This window comes from Somniosus microcephalus, chromosome 19, assembly GCF_052327205.1.
Source record: "Somniosus microcephalus isolate GS21.2 chromosome 19, FLI_Smic_1.0, whole genome shotgun sequence".
Lineage (NCBI taxonomy): Eukaryota > Metazoa > Chordata > Chondrichthyes > Squaliformes > Somniosidae > Somniosus > Somniosus microcephalus.
The window spans coordinates 39,725,494-39,750,018 of NC_141005.1; the positions used below are offsets into that span (position 1 = coordinate 39,725,494).

Sequence of the window (24,525 nt, forward strand, 5' to 3'; positions counted from 1 at the left end):
GGGCTTACTCTTTCACTATGTACATAAACGGTCTGGACTAGGGAATTGAAAACTCAATGACATTTGCTGATGACTCCAAATTGGCCATGGCGAATTGTGATGATTGTGAAAAACTACAGAAGGAGATAGATAGGCTCATAGAACAGGAAGATAGGTGGGAGATGCAGCTCAAATGTAGGAAATGTTAATACATTTTGGAAGTAAGAATAGGAAAAGAAAATACACTTTATATGGTAAGATTTTAAATGGAAAACATTACAGGAAGGATATAAAAACAATGGAAAGGTGCTGTGTAGATTCACTAGAATGTTACCGGGGATGAGGGGTTACAGTAATGGAGAGACTCAAGAAGTTAGGACTTTTATCACTAGAGGTCAGAAGGTTAAGGGGTGACCAGATAGTGGTCTTCAAGATTATGATCAGGTAAACAGTGAAGTATTGTTTCCACTGGTTGGTGAAATAAGAGGGCACAGATTTTAAGAAATTCACAAAAAAAATTAAAAGGCAGGTTAGAAAAAAAATTCTTGAGGGCATTTAGAATTCGTAATTCTCTGCCACAAACTATTGTCGAGTCCATAAATACTTTAAAAAGGGAATTCGTTGCTTGAAAAGAGGAACATTGAAGATTATGGGAAGGAAGCAGGAGAGTGGAATTAGTCTAGGTAACTTAAGTGGAGAAAAAAAACCTGGCATAGTCTTAATGGGCCAAGTGGACTGTTTCTATAAAACTGTCGTGTACTTACTGTATTATGATGACCACCACAAAAGAATCTGCAAATATTCTCAGAGTGCACTAGAACATAAGACTGCTGATTGAGGCTTGCCAAATAGTCTTCCATACTGAAATGTAAACTCTTTCTCTCTCCACAGATGCTGCCTGACCTGCTAAGTATTTCCAGCATTTTCTGTTTTTATTTCAGTCTTTCATACTAGCTCTTAACTTAAATACAAGTCATTTCGCTCATGGGACTCAGATCATAGCGATTCATTCCTCCTGCAAAAGTTTGTTAGTTTAGTGAGGAAACAACAGTATTTGACTGGGAGAAATTACTGCATGCATTTCACCACTTCAATTGTCCCCAAACAACAATTAGGAAGATCTGAAGTGGAAGAAGTTAGTTTAATTGTTTTATATATGACTACTTTCCTGAAGAATCTTTGCTCTTCTGTATAGATGAAGCATTATACATTGATCTACAACAATCAAAAAAGTGAAGTAGGTATATAAAGCCCAACTATTATTTATTTTTTAATAACAATGTACAACTTTTCTTGCTGATATTCTGTTCACATCCACAGAATATGGAATATTGATTACAAGATAATATTTTTTTTCCTGAAACTATGCAACCAACCATTCAACAATCCAAACAATACATCAAAAATAAAGCTGAAGAAGCCAGTGCTTTGAGATTTAGTTTTACCCTCACAGGATAATGAACCTTCAAACATTATTTTAGATGTGGTAAAGAGGAAACAGAAGTCAGAACAGGAGCTTAAAAAGATGACATTTCAACTATGGACTCCACCAGAGTAAACAAAGCCTCAAAGCATTATACTTACCAAGCTGGCACAAATGAAGCATATTCGAGGACACTATCTCCCTCGCACTGGCCAAGTTTCCTACATTGTTGCACAGGGCACTTCAGATTCCAAACTGAGGATGCCACTGCACATGCACCTCACATGTACTGTACCATGCATCACATATGCCTGCGTACAGGTACTAGCACTTCGAGTTTCAGAGGAAACCCCAGTGCTTGAAGTTTGTGCAATGACTGCATGCATGTTAAATCTACTCAGTGGCATGAATGGTCAACTTATGCCTATAGGTAGATACGAATAGGGCAATTCTAATGTAATATCTGAGGCACAATGAATTCCTAAGCATTATCACTTCCATATGGTAAACTGGAGTCAACGCAGCATTGCTACTCCCCATCAAACCAGCTAAAGCACGGCTCAGAAGAGGAGGTGTAGCTGAATTTGAATCCATGCCCAGATAAGAAATTTGTTTTCTGCATCCCATGCTGTGCTCAATTCGGTTTCTCAACTGAAACATATTAACTCCACTTATTTTCCAAATACATCTGGGATCAACAAACATTTAAAAAAAGTTCATCTGGATTAATACTGTCCATCGCATTGTCCTTTTAGAATAGAGATGGCTCTAATTTGTCCATCATAGATTTAATCCAGCTTGTTCCATTGATCAGTTTTGTGGTGGCAATAATATATTCTGTACCTCCTTCTTCCATCTGGGACAAGAATCTAAGTGCTGCAATTTCAGCATAGGACACACCTCCAAGAAAGAAGACGAGAGTGACTCGGTTCTCTCCCTGTTGGCCTAGAGATCAGGAGAGAAAAGAGACAGATTTTATAAACTCTGCAGCTTTCTCAAAAAATATTACATTTCATTATTTATTAGTTTTATTTAGTCTGGCGCTGCAAGCAGGTTTCAGATAATAATTTCCCACTTCTTCCCCCCCCACAAAAAAAAGAAACCATTTAAAACAGCAATGGAAAATGCATTTCCTAGGGAACAAAACCGCATGGCAGAACATATTCTACTTGTGAAATTCTTCCTTTAGTATATTTAAAGAGAACATCTTGACAAGACAATAAACACTGTTGCAACAAAGTCTTGCAATTTGTTTCTACAACCATATTTGGCACTCTGCAGGAAGACACAGGGAACCGAGAAAGGGACACACTGCCCATTACAACTTTGCTAGACGGCTGATTCAATACTTTCAGGTCTCTGGACTCATGGAAGAGCCTTCTAAATAAAAACAAATGAGTAGTCCTCAAATGTGAAAACAGGGAGATTTCTGTATTTTATGTTGTGATTATAGATTAGTGGGATAAATCCATTTCTGAAACAGTCTTCAGCCAGCTGCATCTCCAAGGAAATCTCACCGTTTCTATGGCAGTATTGACCAATGCCCGTAACTGTCCAGACCTGATCTTTCTTTATCAGTGTGAAACAGAAACTGCTTTGCAGTGATGAAGTCATAATATAAACACATCCCTATTAGCCTTATCAATCACAGTATTGTTAAACTATTTCTATATTGGTCTTCCTCAATTGCTTACGTTTTTTGTGCAATCCAGAAGGCAGTTGTTGTCTTTCTTCAAAATGAGGTCCTGGCAGCATCTTTAATACTTCCTCTATGCTACGCCAGCCAGGCCGAGCCAGCAATTGTGTTAACCGCACACTCAGAGGGGCGTAACCACTGTACACGTAAGAGATATCATTGGGATTCTGTAATATTGAAAAACTTAAAATTACATAAAATCTTTAAAGATCATTGTTAAGGAGTTTAAAACTGCAGTGTAGCATTTAAACTCAGCTATGAAAATATACTTGTTATTGTATTGTATAGACAACTTTCGAATGATGTAACCAATTTGGTACATTTTAATTGAATCTGACCTTGAAGTTTGGTCAATGAGTTAACCAACATGGGAAAATGAAAAAGACTTGCAAGAGCAAGTTTGACTAAAACTAATGTACCCCTGTTCAGTAGCCAGCTCAAGACCATCAACCTTTGTTGCAACAGTCAAAAACAAATGAGTAGGATGATAGAGCTGGTTTATAAAAAATAAATCCCACATATGTCAGACGCCTCAACTCCCATTAAACATTTGAAGGTTTTCTTGAATACTATAAGGTCATATGATGGTTAAACGATAAAAGCAATAACTACTATCACTACCTCCAGAAACATCACCTGCTCCCAGACTGAGTATTGGGACACAAGCCATCCATCCGTTGACAACACTGGAGGACTTCATATCAGTCATTCCCATGAAAGATATACCAACATCCTCCATTTTCAGTTTAATGATCCTGATGAGCTCCCCACACCTCCCCCCCGCCCTGACCCTGAACACGGGGGCCCCACAAGGATGTGTGCTGAGCCCCCTCCTCTACTCCCTCTTCACCCACGACTGTGTGGCTGTTAATGGTTCCAACACCATCATCAAGTTTGCAGATGACACCACAGTAGTAGGCCAGATCACCAACAATGATGAGTCAGCCTACAGCCTACAGGGAGCAGGTCCAGCATCTCGTGAAGTGGTGCGCCGACAACAACCTGGCCCTTAACACCAAGAAAACAAAGGAAATAATCGTGGACTTCAGGAAGTCCAAAGGTGGAAGTCACACCCCCATCCACATCAATGGGGCGGAGGTGGAAAGGGTGGCCAGCTTTAAGTTCCTCGGAGTCCACATCACGGAAGACCTCTCCTGGTCCCTCAACACCTCCTCTCTGGTGAAGAAGGCCCAGCAGCGCCTATATTTCTTGAGGAGGCTGAAGGGATGTAATCTGTCACCCCCGATCCTCTCTAACTTCTACCGCTGCACTATAGAGAGCATCCTGACAAACTGTATCACGGTATGGTACGGCGGCTGTAGCTCCCATGACCGGAAAGCCCTGCAGCGGGTAGTCAAAACTCCCCAACGCATTACCGGCAGCCGGCTACCGACCATAGAACATATATATCAGAAACGCTGCCTACGGAGGGCACGGACCATCATCAAAGACCCTACCCACCCCAGCCACAGTCTGTTCGCCCTCCTACCATCTGGAAGACGCTACAGATGCATTCGCACCCGTATGACCAGATTTAGGAACAGCTTCTTTCCCAGGGCTGTCATCCTACTGAACGCCACAAATAAACACTAAAGCCTGCACATCTGCCGATGCACTTTATTATGGTCATATTTATGCTAATATATATGTACAAATGTATGTTGAATGTTTAAGTGTCCTAATCCAAATTGTACACTCTCGGGAGCTGCAAGCCTACATTTTGTTGTACTGCACTTGTGCACTAACAATGACAATAAAAGTTGATTTGATTTTGATTTGATTTGCAAGAGGTCTGGAGTAGAGATTGGCAGAGACAAATAATGGGAAGCAATATTATAGCTCACCTCACTTCTACCACTAATCCACTACAGGAAAGCATGTTGAAAATCTACATCATATATTCTGCATCCCAGTGAGAAGGTGCTTATTTGGTAATATGGATCGCTTTACTAATACTGAAACAAGTAGCTGCTGAACGTTTCAGGTGCTGGGACTCCATAGTACCCAGAAAAACAATGTAATTTTCCCAGTGAAGATTCCAAACTCTACTTTTTCAGTGAATGGATTCTTGAAGGATTACTTTTTTTTGTTGCATCAAGAATGCGCAGTTGAAAGTGTTTATCTTTTCCCTGCCCCTTCACAATGTATCAGATAACTTTTGATGTTGATTTGCCAGAAGATTGGAGTTAACCAGCCTGCTTTCTGTTTATGATATAGGTGGGCTCATCAGACTCATTCCAGACAATGAGAATGTTGTGAATAATAAAGGACTTCCTATTCATCAGTTTTAGAATATGGCTAATTTGAATTTATTCTTATACTAAAAGTATTTATATTGGCCCAGAAATTCGGGTGGGGGGCTTCCCGCGGGTGCAAGCCCCCGACCTGCACTTACCTTGCGCGCTGGCAGTTGAGCTCTGGGCTCCCGTGGAATTCCGCTCCGGGGCCTGGCCCAGCTGCCGGCGCGCTGTGCTTGCGTGTCACAGGGGCGTAGTTAGTGCGATGTGTCCCCTGGGATCACGTGAGCCATGGGCAGCCAATCAGAGGAGGGAAAAGCCCATTCATAAGATTGACAAGAAGACCTGTCAAAACTTATGAATATACGGGCCCCAAAATAACAGTAAACCTTCAAATACATTTTTTTTTTTTTTTAAATCACACTTTTTAAATAAACTATAAATTACATTAAATAACTATTTTAAACAATAATTTAAATTTTTGAAAAAAATAATTTTATAAAAAAACAGGGCTAAAAATAAACTTACCTTGCTTTAAAGTATTTAAAAAATAATAAACCTGTGGAAAAAATGTTTTAATTTTAATTAATTGACCACTTACCTTTTAAAATGCAGGCCTTACGCCTGGTTTTTACATTTCTAAAATCTAAAGACTTACCCTCACGGAAAAACCTGTAAAAAAAAAACGTAAGTTCAAAGCGCACGTGCAGACTCCCGCGCGCATGCGTTCGACCTCTGAACCCCTTCGTTCAGAGGAACGGAAGCGCCGGTTTCCCGCGCATGCGCAGTGCATGCAAGAAACCGGCACTTCCATCGGGTCCACGCGTGAGTACCCCATGCATACTCACGCGTTGGGACCCGAATTTCTGGGCCATTAACATCTGTTTAAAATCCTCGGGTTTTAAAACCCATTGTTAAAATCACATTTGTCATTTACATTGAAGGAGGTCCCTGAACCAACTAACCTGCTCATTGATGTCGTCCATCCAAAGGCGCAGAGTTTTTCTTATTGTTGGATAATTATTTCTAGTGCTTGTCTGGGGTTTCAGTAACCCAGCCTTTTCTAGGTTATTCAGGGTTAAAATGTGTTCATAACCATATGTCTGAAATACATGTTAAACATTATACATTAGTTATGCACAGAAGTACAGAGAAAATTAAGTCCCTTTGTTTAAATCAAGCCCTCTGAAGTTGCAAAAAGAACAAGGTTTATATCCTAAAGCTGTATTTGGTACTCGTCATCAAATGAAGTGCTAAAAACAAATCACAAATAAGAACATATGCAACTACATGTTTAAATGTTTTACTTCTTAAAAACATGAATGATGAATTCCCTTGTAGTGATCTGTGCCGCTGTCGCGCTGGTGGAAAAAGATTTGCGCCGACAATTGGTGTAAAAATGAGTGCAATCTGCTGGGATGCATGGGCATTAGAGTGCAGCATTTAAAAAGAGACAGTTATGGCTGAACACTGCAGCAGCAGACTACAGGACAACTGGTTAAGGAAGAAAGTGCTTGGATCACTTGACTCATAATTTTACTGCATGTCTCAGTCTTTTTCTTATACTTTTCAAGAACGTCTACAGGAGGAACCACTGGAACAAACAGCCAAATAAGGCAGCGAGGCATGGCACACCCAGACCTTTACAGACTCCAACCTTCAAGAACCTCCTGGAGGAAACAGAGCTAAGGAGACAACAAAACTGCCAGGAATCTCACTTGTGTCATCTGGGCAGAGGCAGCACTGGCATGGAGTATCAAATTATCTCACTCCATGACTGCAGATCAGTACCGCAAGAAGTTCAATGACCCCACCAGGGAGAGCAAGGTAACACCAGACACACTATTTTCTTCCGGGGCACCAGCACACTCTTCATCCTCTTAAAGGAACACTAGCACAACTAACGCTTCACAATTCCCTCTGGTTAAGGGAGGGCTCTGACTTGGAATCTTGCACTGTGGCTAACCAGCTCCCTTAACAGGAATTATTTACAAGCACAACTAAAACCCCATCCTCCACTTTAACAGACTAATACCATCACCTCTCTTGCTTCAGCTCTCCCATAGCACTTGGCACACGTTCATTCAAATGCTAGCCTTCCTCTTATTTACTCAACCTTCTTGCAAGCGAAATTGGAGCACAATGCCTGCGAGAGGCAGGCCACTAGAGGGGATATCACCATCTGAAAACAACTCACACCCTTTAAGGAGAAGGCCATGGAGTTTGTCAGGAGGCACTTGCCTTGGGAGATGGTGAGGTCACCTTGCGAACGCATGACTGTACTACAGGCTGGCTGATGAGAAAGATTGGTTGTGAATTCCATAAAAGTTGAGTGCGGTGGTTAACTTCATAGCCAGAGAGCAGGGCTGGGAAATTAGTTTGGATGCTGGTCGTTATGCAGTAAGGGATAGAGCTGCCTTATTGCCTCTTTGGTGAAGTGCACTCATACATATCTCCTCAGTCAGGTCCTCGTTTGACTTGTACATTCTACCAGGGTGGGGGGGGGGGGGTTAAAGAGAAGGGAAGAGGAGGAAATATAATGTGTGCTGAAATACTGTCTCACTGCCCTTTTGTTCTGTCCTGTGATGCTGCTACTCATCGATAATGGCATTCAAGGGTATACCCATAGGGAATGCCACACCTGGTCATGGGAAGCCCTCACTGTGGGGAGATGAAGAGCTGAAAATCTGTTTGTGGTCTGACCCTACCGGAAGCAATGCGAAGCAAGTCCAGGTGTGTGTTGGCAGAATAGGGTGGGGGGGTGAAAAAGAATCATTGATACCTATCTCAGCTGATCCTGGCAACAGCTGTACCATATAATCTGCAGTCTAAGTTAATTGAGTTCAAAGCGAGTGTAAAAGCAGGAAACTGTGCTGCAGCGTCATTGACCTTCATTATCATATTTTTAAATGAGGGCATGATGGGGCTAAAAACCACGAAGGAACTCGGGAGAAGCGGGAAACCGGCAAAACAGGTTCTACACAATTTTCTTGCCACAAAAATGTACTGGATTATGCACCTGAAATGCACTGAAAGCAACTGGAAAATTCGCCTGCACTCTTTCAAATCAAGATTATGTTTCCTCTCTTCCTGTATGCTCTACCTGCCAGTACCTGCTTGACAGGATAAATTACTTTCTTCTGCTTCTGCCAACTCAACGCTGAGCTGGCACATTATAAAGTGCTTGAGTAATCTAGAGTGGCTCTCACCCTCATTTAGAGGAAGGGAAGGTAACTATGGGTGATACTGCTTATTCATGCAGTTTTTCCATATCTATAAAGTTTGGGGCAAATTAAAGGCTCTATTTCTGCCAATCAGGTTTTACCTACTAAAAAATGCCAGAATAGTCTAAGTTTACTTACAAAGTCTTTTAATACAGAAACATAAAAGTACCGGAGAAAGTGCAAAACAGATTTACAATTATGGTACCAGAACGGAGATATTACAGCTATCGGGAAAGATTGAACAGGTTGGGGCTTTTTTCTCTAGAAAAGATAAGACTTAGAGGGGACCTGATAATGGGTCTTTAAAATTATGATTGAGTTGGACAGGGTAGATGTGGAGAGAATGTTTCTACTTGTGGGAGAATTTAAAACTAGGGGCCATAAATACATGATTATTACTAATAAATCCAATAGGGAAATAAGGAGAAATTCTTTACTTAAGAAGTGGTTAGAATGTGGAACTCTACCACAGGAAGTGGTTGAGGCAAATAGGTTAGATGCATTCAAAAGGAAACTAGACGAGTACATGAGAGAAATGGGAATAGAAAGATAAGCGGAAAGGCCAAAATGAGGTAGATGGAATGGGAGGAGACGAGTGTGGAGTACAAGCACCAGCACAGGCTAGTTGGGCCGAGTGGCCCGTTTCTGTGCTGTTTATTTTATGTAATTCTAGATTTACCCTCTATCCCTCCCAATGTGTGAACTGACAAAACTCTGCCCGTCATTTCCCACTAATGGTATAGCCGAAATGAGAAACTTAAGGTGATGGACGCATACTTTCATATGAATTTTAGCTTGCAAGGCACTGGGATTTTTAAAATGGAAGCAATGGCTGCTGTTTCTATTAGGTTTCCCTTCCAATAGGCAAAAATCAGTCTATAATTCTCATCTGGAGACATTAGTTAATAGCACAGAAATTTTTCAGTCTGTGTGACACTTGATGGCTTTTTGATGCATAATGCTTCACAGAGAGTGTGGTCGTCCCAGACATTAGCTTCAAGATACAGCCTATCAAATCTTATGTAATAAAATCAGACAGCAAGGGGAAATTGATTTTCATCTCCCAACTAACTGTGGTGATAGAAATAATTAATATTGATTACTGAGCTGTTGAGAAAGAATTTGGATCTTTTTCAAAGATGCCTGCGTATTGTGCAAGGTCTGTCTTTAATCTGAAGCTGTCTGGGTCAGCAGCCTTTCATCATATCTTTGGTTTACACGTTTCAATCATTTAGCTCCATGTTTCAGCCGTGAAACAGCATTCCATAAATACAAAGCACTCACGTTAGTTATGCAAGACTAAGTTACAGGTCCCCCAAAATTCCAAAAGGCGTTGTAATTTTGGTTTCAGAAAACTGTTTAAGTATCACGGTTAAGTACTGCAATTGCAATTTTATCTGATTTATTTTGCCTCGGTATAAATTTCCATCTTATAGTAAATATAACTTTGAGTACAGTCTGAAATTGATGGTCCATCAGTATGGCATTGTTCGACCTAAGGGAATTATCAGGAGGGCATGGTGGGCATCCTGCATATCTTTCCAGTCTGAAACTCAGGAAAAGATTCATTGTTAGTCCTGTGGCTTACTAACCCATTCAATCTATGCACGAGGTTTATAAGTTTTGGATCATGAAAGGGCAACCATGTGGACTGCCTTGTTGCTGTACCCTAAAGAGTGAGAGTGTGGTGGAAGAAGCCCTTAATTGTAATTGTCAATATGTGGAGAACTTAGCAGTTTACTAAACATTGTACTTGTGATTAGTCACTGTACCAGGATCCATTTATGGCAAATCAAGTTAAACAGCTAAACCTATTTACATCTTGGCAGCCTTTACTTTCAACTGACTTGTAAGTTTACTTTAGCAGAACATTCGATGCACATGTGCCTTAAAAAAGAAATAAACAACTATTTCATATTTCTCAATTACTGTAAATGAACCAAGTCTTTCTGAACTTCAAGCAGACTTTTCCCAAACAAACTGTAAAAACAGACACGATATTTCAGTATGAAGTTAAGATTACTTATTTTGTCTAACCTGTAAAATCTCTCTCTTGTAGTAGTCTAGCACTTTCTGTTTCAGACCATTATTGCATACTGACTGCATACAAACAAGGCGCAGGATCTTTATCAAAGGTTCCTGTTGTGCAATAGAGTCTTCAATATAGCTGTTAACCTGAGGGCAGAAGTTACATCTCCATTTAAACAAACTCAATAATTGATCATTGGAAACTGAAAAATTGCAACCAATTCACTCCTTCTAACCGAATAGCCACTCAGTTCACACATTTTACCAGGGTTACAGTCCAAACTACTATCATCAGGGTCCATGTGCAATTTTATTTTTTTTACAACAATACCCTTTTGCTTACCTACAAATCAAACATCTATAAAATGCATCAACTCTTAACCCGGCCCAGTGTACAACTCATGAAAACAATTCAGAATGTCCCTTGCATACTTGTCATATCAGTATTTAAGTGTACTTTTTTAGTGCTGAATGCTCCAAAACACCTCAGTGTCGATTATTCCTATATTTTAAATACAATTTGTTTGCCTTCTAGCAGATACTACAATTAAAACCACTGAAAGTAGAAGACATTTTATTCTAGATTCTTGATAAATGAATAAAATGTTATGGTAACTGACTGATGCAGCTACTTGCTGTAAATGAAAGTACAGTATTAAGACTTTTAGAAGAACAAGCTACGGTTTTGTTATTACCTTGTCAGTGTCAATCCCAGACATAAATTCTTGTTCCACAGTCAGATTGTCAAAGAATGTTTCTGATGCTAAGAGAAAACAATTACAGCAAGTAAAAGATGCTTACTTTCAGTGAGACTGATTTACAATTTAGTTTACTTGATCAGATATTGTTCCAAAACTTTTGATATCTAGAAGCAAAAGGAGTGGGGGAAATTTATATATACATTCTTTTTAAAACACAAATATTTCAGAGCTTTACCTGTAATATCTTTGATGAGTTCAGCGATAGATGTATGATAAGCTAGTGAGGTTCTTGCTGCTTGCATATGTGGAAGCTGGGAGACAAACTGTTTGATTTCACCCACTGTCTTTGCATTATGTCTTCCCTGCAAGAAACAGTTCTGGTTATAATAATAGTTATAAACCAGCTTTGATACAGCTATTTCAAATAAAACCAACACATCAATTTAATTTTAAATAAAGATGTGCCATATTCAGATAATTATTGTTCTCCTCACACCACCCAACCCCTCCCAAGAAGACAACCTACTCCAGGCCTCTACCAATGTGAGAAGAATCATGCAGGGCCACCAGCTAGGGTGACTCTCTCTTCATGCAGGCATGTGCTTGACTTTCTTCCTCCAACTTCCTCTTAATGGCATGCACAAGAGTGAAATTTACTGTATAGGAAAATTACAACACAGAGCTCCAGGATGGAACTGCTGTCCTACCAAAGGCACTGCCCCATACTAAAGGCTTTGTCAATACAGTCCTTTACCAATCACCATTAGCAATATCAGTGTTCTACAAATGCTACAGAATATCCAATCAGTGGACAGATAGTTTGGTTTGACAAGTTGTACAGAAAATCCATTCTTAGCTCATAAATTTGTCCCTGACTTTTTGTATTTACAGCAATCAGCAAAGTCAAATCTGAGAGGCATCTATTGTCTGTACAACTATTCCTAGCTGCACCTTGTTATGCTTCTGAATATTAAATAAGGAATAATAATTTTAGTCCATTTGATGAGTCATAAGTGAAGAATTGTACACTTCATTCCAGTTTTAAAAAAATTGAAGCATTAAATCCTTTGTGAATTTTAAGTAACATCCATCTAGCTGGCTGCTTTCACAATGGAAGCATTGGAAGATTGCAGAAATTGGGCAAGTCTGAACATGGAGGCGTTAATGAAGCCTTAAAATTGTGGAAGTGTAACTTCTGGTGTTAGAAATGTAATGAATATTTTTTAGCCCCAACACCACACTCAATATCCATTTAAAAATCAATTATAATGGTGCTTAATTGAAATATATATAGACTGACACTTAGTATATGCCACATCATTTATTGACAATTAACAAACCAGGCTGTTTGAAAAGCTTTTTAATAAATCTATTTTTTGCCAAACAAGTTTCTAAATTTTAACTATAAAAATAATCCAGTAAATTGTGTTTTCCCTTTCCCATAATTAATAATGTGGCTGTTCCTTCACATGCTTAACTCAACAAAATTCTTACAGCAACAGGAAAAAGTACAATATTCACCAACTTACCCTACAAAGCAGCACAAAAAGAAAATATAGTACACAGAGAAGCCAGGGTGTTAGGAGCAATGTTAATTCTGTTCTGTCCTTCAGAGATACATTTCACCTTTAGGAACACAATCTGTACCTCTGAAGGGGTTGCCAATCTCAGACTGTAAAAGGTGCATTACCTCAAATGCAGCAGAGATGAACTTGGCCTTTTTACTAAGGACCGAACCAACTGCATTGAAATTTTTGTCCCTAATTTCTGCATAGAGCTCTTCAGCAGAGTTTAACTGTAGTTTTTTAGGTTCAGTGGGCAGATCTCGCCCACTTTCATTTTGCTTTTTCGGTGCAAATTTCTCAGGAGGCAGCTTTACATATGCTGAAAAATAGAAAAGCTACAAGTTTAAGTAGCATCAAAATGACATAGCTCCTGTCGAGTGCAATTCTGCATGAATTTCCAACATTTTCAATGAAAATTGACTAATTACTATGGGTGAGGGTGAGGGATGGGAAGGGGAAAGAGAGGAGTCTCGATAAATCTATCCAGTCATAGCCAGAGAATCACATGCAATGACTTCTCTTCCCGCTCATGCACTGTTACCTCTGGAGTCCCCCCAAGGATCAATCCTTGGCCCCCTCCTATTTCTCATCTACATGCTGCCCCTCGGCGACATCATCCGAAAACATGCCAGGTTCCGTATGTACATTGATGACACTCAACTCTACCTCACCACCACCTCTCTTGACTCCTCCACTGTCTGATTCGACACCCTGCTTGTCTGACATCCAGTACTAGATGAGCAGAAATTTCCTCCAACTAAATATTGGGAAGACCGAAGCCATCGTCTTTGGTCCCCGCCACAATCTCCATTCCCTGACCACAATTTCTAACCCTGGCAACGGTCTGAAGCTGAGCCAGACTGTTTGCAACCTTGGTGTCGTAGTTGACCCCAAGATGAGCTTCCAACCACATAGCCACTCCATCACCAAGACCACCTACTTCCACCTCCGTAACATCGCCCCACTCCGCCCCTGCCTCAGCTCATCTGCTGCTCAAATCCTCATCCATGCCTGTTACCTCTCCTGGCCGGCCTCCAATCTTCCACCCTACATAAACTTGAGCTCATTCAAAATTCTGCTGCCCGTATCCTAATTCGCACCAAGTTTCATTCACCCATTACCAGTGTGCTTGCTGACCTACATTGGGATCCCGGTCCAGCAACGGCTCAATTTTAAAATTCTCATCCGTAATTTCCAATCCCTTCATGGCCTCTCCCCTTCCTATCTCTGCAACCTACTCCAGCCCGACAACCCTCCACGATCTCTGCGCTCCTCCAATTCTGGCATCTTGCACATCCCTGATTTTAATCATGCCTTCAATGGCGGCCGTGCCTTCAGCTGTCTGGGCCCTAAGCTCTGGAATTCCCTGCCTAAAATTCCCCCTTTCCGCCTCTCGACCCCTCTCTCTCCTCTATGACGCTCTTTAAAACCTACTCCTTTGACCAAGCTTCTAGTCATCGGTCTTAATATCTCCTTATGTAGCTGGGTGTCAAATTTTGTTTAATAATGCTCCTGTGAAGCGCCTTGAGACGTTTTACTATGTTAAAGGCGCTATATAAATGCAAGTTGTTGTTGTATATCCATGGACATAACATTACAGCTTTATCCACTTTAACCAAGGAGAATATAGGGAAAGAAAAAACACACACTATAAGTTTAATCATGTTTTGATAATGCACAGAAGTAATACAATTTTAAAAACTGTCCAGGCATACAAAAAGTAGCATCCCATACCAAACTGATATTTTGCCAGGATTGAGATGGGCACTTCATCCCATTGTGCAATCAGTGGTGACAGAGAGATCTACATATTGACATTACAAAGAATGAGCGACATCATGTCACACTGATCCAACCGTTCCGGTTTTTAATAGGTTAGATTTTCCATGGAAAATCAAGTCCAGATATTTTATCCATTAATCCAAAATGGAAGAGAATTACATGACTGAATATTTTCATGAGTAGAAGTTACCAGCACCATCATGTACTTCCTTCTCAGAGCACTCCATCTACATCACTCAAGAACATAGCTTAGGGCAAACGTGCTGATGGAGTTAATAATGCATTTAATTACCTGGAAGAACAGATTTTTACCTCATTCGCACAGCACATGATGTCTTGCACCTAACACAGTAAGACAAGTTACGAGAAAAAGTGTCATTCTTGAGCAGAGCGGCACCTATTTGCAATGGACAGCTGGATTTATTTTGCTTTATTGGAGACACGATGGGAGCATGCATTCAAGTGATCATCCTAACAAAATATCTCCAGGAATCTCAAGTCTCCTTGACTAGCCTCGAGAGGCATGTCAACATTACTTTCATCCATGGAACAGAATAGGTCATAGAAACTTAAAAAAGCTATTTTACACGATTTTCCTCAGAGAGGTTTCTTCACTGGAATTATATATGCAGCCTCTCAGTATTTGGATAGTCAAAGTTAAGTAATTCTACTGGAGAGATTGATTTTTAAAAGTATTTATTTCCTGTGTTTTTTTTGCAACAAACACGAGGATTTCTTATTAAAACAATCCACTTTTTGTCTTCACCCTGAGCTTGCTAATGTCTAAAGTCTGCCCGACCTTATTACAATTAATGGATTGCTCCAGAGTACTGCCAAGATTGAATGTTGAGGGAATAGCTGTGAAAATCTGCAACAGAATTCCAGAACTTTACAGTTTTCACAAGAGTATAGTTATCATTTTATAAAGGAAAATTACCCTCTATTAGGTAGCATAGTGGTTATGTTACTGGACTAGTAATCTAGTGGTCTGGACTAATAGTTCAAATCACACCATGGCAGTTTGAGAATTTGAATTCAGTTTTAAAAATCTGGTACCAGTAAAAGTGACCATGAGACTGTTGGATTGTCGTAAACATTCAACTGGTTCACTAATGTCCTTCAGAGGAGGAAACCTGCCGTCCATGCCTGGCCTGGCCTATATGTGACTCCAGTCCCACACCAACGTGGTTGACTCTTAACTGCCCTCTAAGTGGCCGAGCAAGCCACTCGGTTATATTCAGGGCAACCAAGGATGGGCAATGAATTCTAGCCATATCCACATCTGGAGAATTAATATTAAAAACATATTCAAGAAAAAAGGGGGCTGCGTGTTTCCTGATCAAGGTTAATACATCAATACTCCATTGTACCACCTACCATAATAGTACTACATATTGTCTTTCACCTACCTAGAAGCTCAACTCCATATTGGAGGGAGCAGCCCCTCTCTATATTTTGTTTACCTCTACAAATAAGCCAAGGAATGGTCTCATTTATATGCAAAAAAAATTTGAAGGCAGAAGGAAAAAGTACAGTTCTGTTAATATGGCCAGTCAATCAAACTGGGACATCAATTCATCTAGCTGAATAGCTGCTGTTATTTGCTTTTAAGGAAAGGGGGCAACCTTAGAGGAAACTATGATGTTACTTGTTTACTAAGTGTGGGATCCATTAAATACCCATTTAAAAGGGCTTCAAATGCCAGTTACCTGCAGTAGGGCATGTTCAGAAACTTATAAGCCAGGTCTAAGTCACCATGGTTTACGTTTGTGGATTAGGTTCAGTATTTTGGGCAGGGATTTTCATAGTTCAGTTAAGTATTAAGGATCATTGTACAAACAAATGGGAATTCATGTTCATACACTTCCTTATCTGAATGTCCTAGGCCTTAAAGTGGGAAAGAACGGCCTCTTCAAGAAAATGTATAAGTAGAGGTAGAGATCAGAGGAGACCTCTTTATTGTCTTGGAAGTGAAAGCCATTAGTAAGAATAGGAGCAACAGAGATGTGATACAAAACACTAACCTATTTACAGGTACCCTCATCCACAGCAAATTATCACAATGTGTCAAACAGTATCATTTAACCTGATCAAAAGCTTTTTGTTTAAATATTGATGGATAGTTTTCCCAATTTTAAATGGATGATGATAATGCAAGTTAAATCCATTTTTTATTTCCTTTAAATCACATATAAAAAGGTTACTTTAATTAAAAAGCTGCTTAAATAGGCGTATAGAACAAAATAATCTCTCAGCAATATATTTCCTAATCAGTAATAATTCAAATTTCAGTGTTAGGAGGGGTGAAAACATACACACAATAAAACTGGGTTTAGGTGTGGATATTCAAAATGGTCTGCCAGTGGAAGATGGACATTCTCATACAAAATCATTGAACTTGGCTATGTGGAGAGACACTTGGAATCATAAGTGGCAAGATAATTACGGTTGAGAAAGGCTATTCAGCTCATGTTAGTTCATCCTGAAGTTCCCAATTTTCAGCACCCAATTGTTTCTTAGAAGATTCCAGCATTTTTCCCTCCACTACTCTTCCTGGAACTCTATTCCATATGTTAGTTTGTGTCTCCCAATTAAAACTGTACTGGTGTAAGTACCAAGTGAAGGCCAAGAACTTTTTTTTATAGGGCGAGCAACAGGAAACAAGTAGAGAATGGGGCAAAAAAATCACCAAGAACTTAGGCATATTTTAGGGTTTTCCCCACAATTTTCTCCCCTCTTCTTCTGGAGGTGTTTATGCTACAGTACAGTACCAAAGGCACCAGCAGCCTTCTGTAACTTGGCTGTGACCATTCATCATGTGTGAGCATCAGCAGGCTATTCAATTATGGGAGGGAGCACTGCAGCCGAGACTGGTACTGTCCTCACCCAAGAGCCACCCACGAGTACTGCCCAACACACATCACAGACTATCTGGATAAGGAACCCTGGCTGATTTCCCCCCTCCCTGATCCAGGGACACCAAGGCCCATTGTAACACTGCTATGAGATGAGATGAGCTGAGCTAACTCAGAACATACCAAAAATTGGACGTTCCTGGTCTGTGCAGTGCATTAATCCAAAGCCAACAGGGGATGTTCAAAAGCAGAATATGGATGCATAAAATTCCAGAAATGCAAATTAGCTCTTTTTTCATGTTGGGGGAAAAAAGTCAGCTCAATTGAAGTTTGGTTAAATAGAGCGTGGCAATGATTCCAATTCAGGCAAACCTTAATTGTCTTGCTTGTCCTTATACACTAAATTTCTGGAGTTTTCGATAAGAAACATACAAGACTCGTATGAGATTTTTTAAACACTTGGAATACAAATATTTTGCATGTTATTTGCCATTAAACATTTTGCAACTACCGAGGAATGACAAATTTTAGTTAGTTATCATCAATTATATATGCAGCAGCAATTGTAGATTTTCAGAACTTACTATTTTGAATTCCATATATTTCATCAATCAGTCCTTCATAGGTCAGTTGCGTGGCCAGGGGTGTTAACAGGTCAACGTTACGATCAAGTAACAGGAGTTTATCAAAGATGGGTAAAATCTGGTTCTGACTGCCAGCAAATTCTCGTTTCATTCTTAGCATCATATTTGCCACAAGCTGTGGAGAAAAGATCAGGGTTAAAATTATAAACCAGACTGTCATAAGCCAAGCCCCTAGAATTACACCTCCACTCCTTGACAGAATCCACAAAATTGCCACCCTCTGCACCACATTTGACTCCTAAATGACAACAAAGAAATGTTAAAAAGGTCCCAGGAATAGAGCCTATGGCACCAGATATCAGAGGAGCAATGGAGAAAGGTATGGAAGCAGAGCTTCATAAGTACCACCTGCAGCAGAATGGGTAAGGATGGGCGAGGGAGGGAGAGCTCAAGATAATACACTGACCATACCAGACTCACAGGCTCCACCTCTCTTGGGGGAGGGGATGACTGCTGGAGGGATATTACTGCATTCTGGGAAGGAGTCTGAAAAACCATAAAGAGCAAGACAGGCCCCCACAATCTCTGCAGGCCCCCACAATCTCTGCAGGCCCCAGCCAAAGACTGTTGCCTGCCTACTGGTGAGTGAACCTTTCGCAGTGTCGCTGCAAGTTGCATTCTCCCATTGCTGTGAAGCACAGTGCTTTCCATAACAAACGAGCAAGGATCAGATCATCCATTCGCTCTGCCACAGAACACCATCGTAGGTGACACTTGTTCATCTACATTATAAAATATCCATGTGTTGCATCAGAACTTCATGATGGAAAATAACAATGCTTCACTCCTATGGAAGAATGGTTCTGTTCACCGGTTCAAATTTCTGTATTATTAAAATACTGCGCTTCTTAATTAAAACTAAAAGGAAAAAATTAAAGTACATTTTTGACATCAGTTTATAAACAATGTCATCCTCAAATCTTATTCTTAGTATTGAAGAACATAACACTCATAGGCAAGGTGGAAAAAGTTTGAACATACCCGTGCACATTCACCTTTCCCAAATATCTGTGGGATGGTTCCGTACAAAGCTTGCAGAGTCATCAGCCCTTTGGCAACATGGAATAGAACGGTCTGGTCATTCTCTAGATAACACTCCTATTTGCAAATACAACAACATTTGAATTCCTTTCTGTAAAGCAAGGTCCTTAACAGCAAGTAGTTTGGGATTTGATATTTCAGTTTCTTATTTCAATCCATTTTATACAAGCTGCATCAATCTCTAAATAGCTCAATTCTATGTCTACAATTCTTGTCACTTGGGCTTGACATTAACTTTTAATCTGTCTGTACAAGAGAAGTGTTGCCTTCTAATTTTACTTACCTGCATTCTAGCCTACTTATAATACCACTATTGCATAGATGGAAAGCAGTTTTGGGCGTACATCATGTGAAAGTGGTAGCACAATGCAAGAGTCAGATCAGCTATTTTGCATGTTAAAAGTGCCCATCTGATCCATGGACCTCCTGGGAACATTATAAATGTATTTTTTTTTAGTGTTTGAAGAAAGTAGGTGCTCCCATCTGCACTCTAACATTAATTATAAAATGTTGCCATATACATAGTATGCACAGTAACTTGCAAAGATCATTTTAAATGATCAAGATGTACATTATCAAATGTCCGAGACAATGTGATATAACATTGGGCTTCAAAGAACAGCACACTTTGAACTATGATTGTGATCAATGCTCAAACTTTCTTGCTTTAAATGTGTGACTTAGTATAACCACAGCTGGGCCCTGCACTGTTAAAAATATACATCCTATAATGCTGTGCTTGGTTGCATAAATACAGTCTGCTCATCCAGCTGCAGTGGAAAGTAGATCAAAGAGTGTGAAAATTGAGGAGGAAAAAGCCACAAAGAGACAATAAATTGTGCAAACCAAAAGCCTTGGAAAGAATATGGCACATTTCAAAGAACAAATTACTTATTTAATTGCTGCAAAAAGAACCCAGTGTAAACTCTAGGTGAAAAGGAACTGCCAGTGTTTCACTTGCCCATATTTATACTTTATGCAAATTACATTGGCCCAGAAATTCGGGTCTCCACGGGTGAGTACGCACGGGGTACTCACCCGTAGGCCGAATGGAAGTGCCGGTTTTCTGCATGCACTGCGCATGCGCGGGAAACCGGCACTTCCGATCCTCTGAACGAAGGGGTTCAGAGGTCGAACGCACGCGCAGGGGAGGCTGCGCGCGCGCTTTGAAATTAGGTTTTTTTTTTGCAGGTTTTCCCGGGAGGGTAAGCCTGCAGGATTTACACATTTAAAAAGCAGGCGTAAGGCCTGCTTTTTACAAGGTAAGTGGTCAATTAATTAAAATTAAAACATTTTTTCCACAGGTTTATTATTTTTAAATACTTTAAAGCAAGGTAAGTTTATTTTTAGCCCTGTTAGAATATAAAATTATTTTTTTCAAAAATGTAAATTATTGTTTAAAATAGTTATTTAAAGTAATTTATAGTTTATTTAAAAAGTGTGATTTAAAAAAAAAATTATTTGAAGGTTTACTGCTATTTTGGGGCCCGTAGTATTTATAAGTTTTGACAGGTCTTCCTGTCAATCTTATGAATGGGCTTTTCCCTCCTCCGATTGGCTGCCCATGGCTCACGTGATCCCAGGATACGCATCGCACTAACTACGCCCCTGGGACACGCAAGCACAGCGCGCCGACAGCTGGGCCAGGCCCTGGAGCGGAATTCCACGGGGCCCTACAGCTCAACTGCTGGCGCGCAAGGTAAGTGCACCCGCGGGAAGCCCCCAACCTGAATTTCTGGGCCATTATATCCTCACTTGTACAATTTTAATTTTGTTCATAGGGCTCAAGTGCCAAACTGTGTAGTAATGGGGCTCCCAACTGAACACAAGAGCCCTGACCATTGCACAGAATATATGGAACCACACCTAATGCAATCAGAAGCCATTCAGAATACTGTGTGGAAAATATAATTGATTTATCCAGTCAAGTAAGCAAATACAGAAAGCCTAAATTGCAACTAAGTTCAATTTCAAGAGAGATATATTTGTGTGATACTTAAAGTAAACTTGAGAATTGCAATGGAAATAAGGAGATAACCAGTTACCCTAAATGCACTTTCAGCTTCCATGGACATCAGATCATTATCAAATGGAATTAAATCCAGGCTGTACTCCTCTATATGGGTGATGTTGGCCAGTAGCCCTTGTTCTTTTAGTCGCTGTTCACAAAGGAGACTTCGACGTGGCAGAAACAGGATATGGAAATCTCTGTGAGGACCATGAAGTCTGTCTTCACTAAAATAAAATTTGAAAATTAAATTATCTACTATCTAGGTACTGAGTTACACCATTCAGGCCCAGACTATACTGAATTTCTAGTCCCATTTCTACCACTTTGGTTCAGATTCTTATTCTCCTGTTGCAAGTGATTTGTATACTGCTATTTATCGGACTAGTGATTATTGATTATACCTAGAAACCTTTTATCCAGTGTAAAACCCATAGTAGGTGGGGAAAGACTGTACATGCATCAATAGGTTTGCATGTACATGCACAAAATAGCTCGCTTGTGCACGTAAACTTAAAGATAGTTGTAAACATATGCAGATGTTTCGAAATACAGAAACTGAAAACCAGCCTTTTACTCTCTGGTTTTTGTTTCTTACAATTACTGAGTAACCACCCTCAAAACTTGACTGTCCAATTAAAAACCAAAAGATACAATAGCAAAATACTGCGGATGCTGGAAATCTGAAATAACAACAGAAAATGCTGGAAACACTCAGCAGGTCAGGCAGCATCCGTGGAGAGAGAAAGAGTGTTAATGTTTCAGGTCTGTGACCCTTCGTCAGAACTGGAAAAAGTTAGAGATGTAACCGGTTTTAAGCAGGTGCAGAGGCAGGGAAAGGGAGGAGGGGAGGAAAGAACAAAAGGGATGGTCTGTGATAGGGTGGGAGGCAGGAGTGGTTAAATGTTGCCATGGGGATGGCAGAATCATCAACAGCTGCCGCCTGAAAAAATAAGGGCAGAAGTTACTCTAATGACTGTATTGGTGTCATTTCCTGCTCTCGCCCTAAACTAGAAAATTTTATTCACTTTGCTTCCAATTTCCACCCTTCCTTCATCTTCACATGGTCCATCTCCGACTCTTCCCTTCCCCGACTTCTCTGTCCCCATTTCTGGGGATAGGCTATCGACAAACATCCACTTTTAGCCCACTGACTCCCACAGCTACCTGGACTACACTTCCTCCCACCCCGCTTCCTGCAAGGACTCTTATTTCATTCTCCCATTTTCTCAGTCTCCACCACATCTGTTCTGACGATGCCACCTTCTATACTAGTGCTTCCAATGTCTTCCTTTTTCCTCTACCATGGTTGACATGGTCCTTGACCGTGTCCGTTCCATTTCCCGCACTTCTGCTCTCACCCCTCCCCCTCAGAACCACAATAGGGTTCCCCTTGTCCTCACCTTTCACCCCACCAGCCTCCACATTCAATGGATCATCCTCCACCATTTCCGCCACCTCCAGCGTGATCCCGCCACCAAACACATTTTCCCCTCCCCTTTCAGCATTCCAAAGGGACACCCATGTTCACTCCTCAATTACCCCCAACACCCCCTCCCCTTCCCACAGCACCTTCCCGTGCAAGCGCAGGAGATGCAACACTTGCCCTTTTACCTCCTCCCTTCCTATTGTCCAGGGCCCTAAACACTCCTTCCAGGTGAAACAGCGATTTACTTGTACTTCTTGCAATTTAGTATACTGTGTTCGCTGCTCACGATGCAGAGACCAAATGCAGATTGGGTGACCGCTTTGCAGAACACCTCCGTTCAGTCCGTACGGGTGACCCCGAGCTTCCGGTCACTTATCACTTTAATTCGCTCCTCCACTCCCGCCTCGGCCTCTTACACTGTTCCAATGAAGCTCGAGGAACAGCACCTCATCTTTCAATTAGGTACTTTACAGCCTTCTGGACTCAACATTGAGTTCAACAATTTCAGGCTATAATCTCTGCCCCTAATTTTTCAGGCGGCAGCCTTTCCCTGCCTCTGTTAAGAAGGCAAATGGTATGTTGGCCTTTGTAGCGAGAGTGTTCGAGTACAGGAACAAGGATGTCTTGCTGCAGTTGTACAGGGCCTTGGTGAGACCACATCTTGAGTACTGTGTGCAGTTTTGGTCGCCTTTTCTGAGGAAGGATGTTCTTGCCATGGAGGGAATGCAGCGAAGATTCACCAGGCTGATACCTGGGATGGCAGGAATGACGTATGAGGAGAGGTTGGGTCGATTGGGCTTATACTCGCTGGAGTTTAGAAGAATGAGAGGGGATCTCATTGAAACATAAAATTCTAACAGGACTAGACAGACTAGATACAGGAAGGATGTTCCCGATGGCAGGGGAGTCCAGAACCAAGGGTCACAATCTAAGGATAAGGGGTAAGCCATTTAGGACAGAGATGAGGAGGAATTTCTTCACCCAGAGAGTGGTGAACTTGTGGAATTCTCCACCACAGAAGGCAGTTGAGGCCAATTCATTAAATATATTCAAGAAGGAGTTAGATATATTTCTTAAGGCTAAAGGGATCAAGGGATATGGGGAGAAGGCAGGGACAGGGTACTGAGTTTGGATGATCAGACATGATCTCATTGAATGGCGGAGCAGGCTCGAGGGGCCGAATGGCCTACTCCTGCTCCTATCTTCTATATTTCTATGTCTCTGCACCTGCTTAAAATCTGTTACATCTCTAACTTTTCCAGTTCTGACGATGGGTCACTGACCTGAAACGTTAACTCTGTTTCTCTCTCCATGGATGCTGCCTGACCTGCTGAGTGTTTCCAGCATTTTCTGTTGTTATTTCAAAAACCAAAAGATGGTCATCCAATTGCATCAGCATTTGTAACGATGCTTTAACCATCATTATACCCGCTATTTAAACTAGGACAAGGAGGTTTTTTCCCCCAGTTGGAATAACGAGAAAAGCTCATGTGCCACCAGGTACAGCATTTGACTGTTGAAGTGTTCACACTGATGAGGCAGAGAGTACCTTCACCACACAGACTGCAGCGGTTCAAGAAGGCGGTCCACCACCACCTTCTCAAGGGTAATTAAGGATGGGCAATAAATGCTAGCCATGCCAGCGACACCCACATCCCAGGAACAAAAAAAAAATACAAAAGACAAATATTACCAGAACATTAGAACCATTTCAAAAAAGATAAATGCATATTTTTCTTATTAATGTGACATCTCCTTAGGAGCTGCACAATTCTCTGACTGAAAAGGCTGCCTGCTCTCAGGCCTTTGTCTATGCCATTATGTAACCAAACGCTTTGGCTGGAATGGCTGGCTTATAAAAGGTAACTGTTGCCCTGCCTGATGGGGAAACAACCATAACAGCATAAACATAT

General features: G+C 40.8%; 1 protein-coding gene across 4 annotated transcripts in view; it reads right to left on the minus strand.

Moving 5' to 3' along the window:
* Positions 1-1,225: 1,225 nt before the first annotated feature.
* vps33a (VPS33A core subunit of CORVET and HOPS complexes) overlaps positions 1,226-24,525 on the minus strand; it is a 32,822-nt gene continuing 9,522 nt past the window's right edge. For 3 of the 4 annotated variants that reach the window (XM_085961653.1, XM_085961657.1, XM_085961656.1), the window contains exons 4-13: positions 21,221-21,410; positions 19,116-19,232; positions 18,075-18,249; positions 12,979-13,172; positions 11,524-11,650; positions 11,283-11,350; positions 10,597-10,734; positions 6,301-6,438; positions 3,097-3,265; positions 1,226-2,347 (exon numbers count right to left, since the gene is read on the minus strand). In XM_085961653.1, the coding sequence (XP_085817779.1) occupies positions 2,154-2,347; positions 3,097-3,265; positions 6,301-6,438; positions 10,597-10,734; positions 11,283-11,350; positions 11,524-11,650; positions 12,979-13,172; positions 18,075-18,249; positions 19,116-19,232; positions 21,221-21,410 (1,510 nt within the window). In that variant the 3' untranslated portion in view covers positions 1,226-2,153. The remainder of the gene's footprint in view (positions 2,348-3,096; positions 3,266-6,300; positions 6,439-10,596; positions 10,735-11,282; positions 11,351-11,523; positions 11,651-12,978; positions 13,173-18,074; positions 18,250-19,115; positions 19,233-21,220; positions 21,411-24,525) is intronic. The other variant, XM_085961655.1, reaches the window with a different exon arrangement.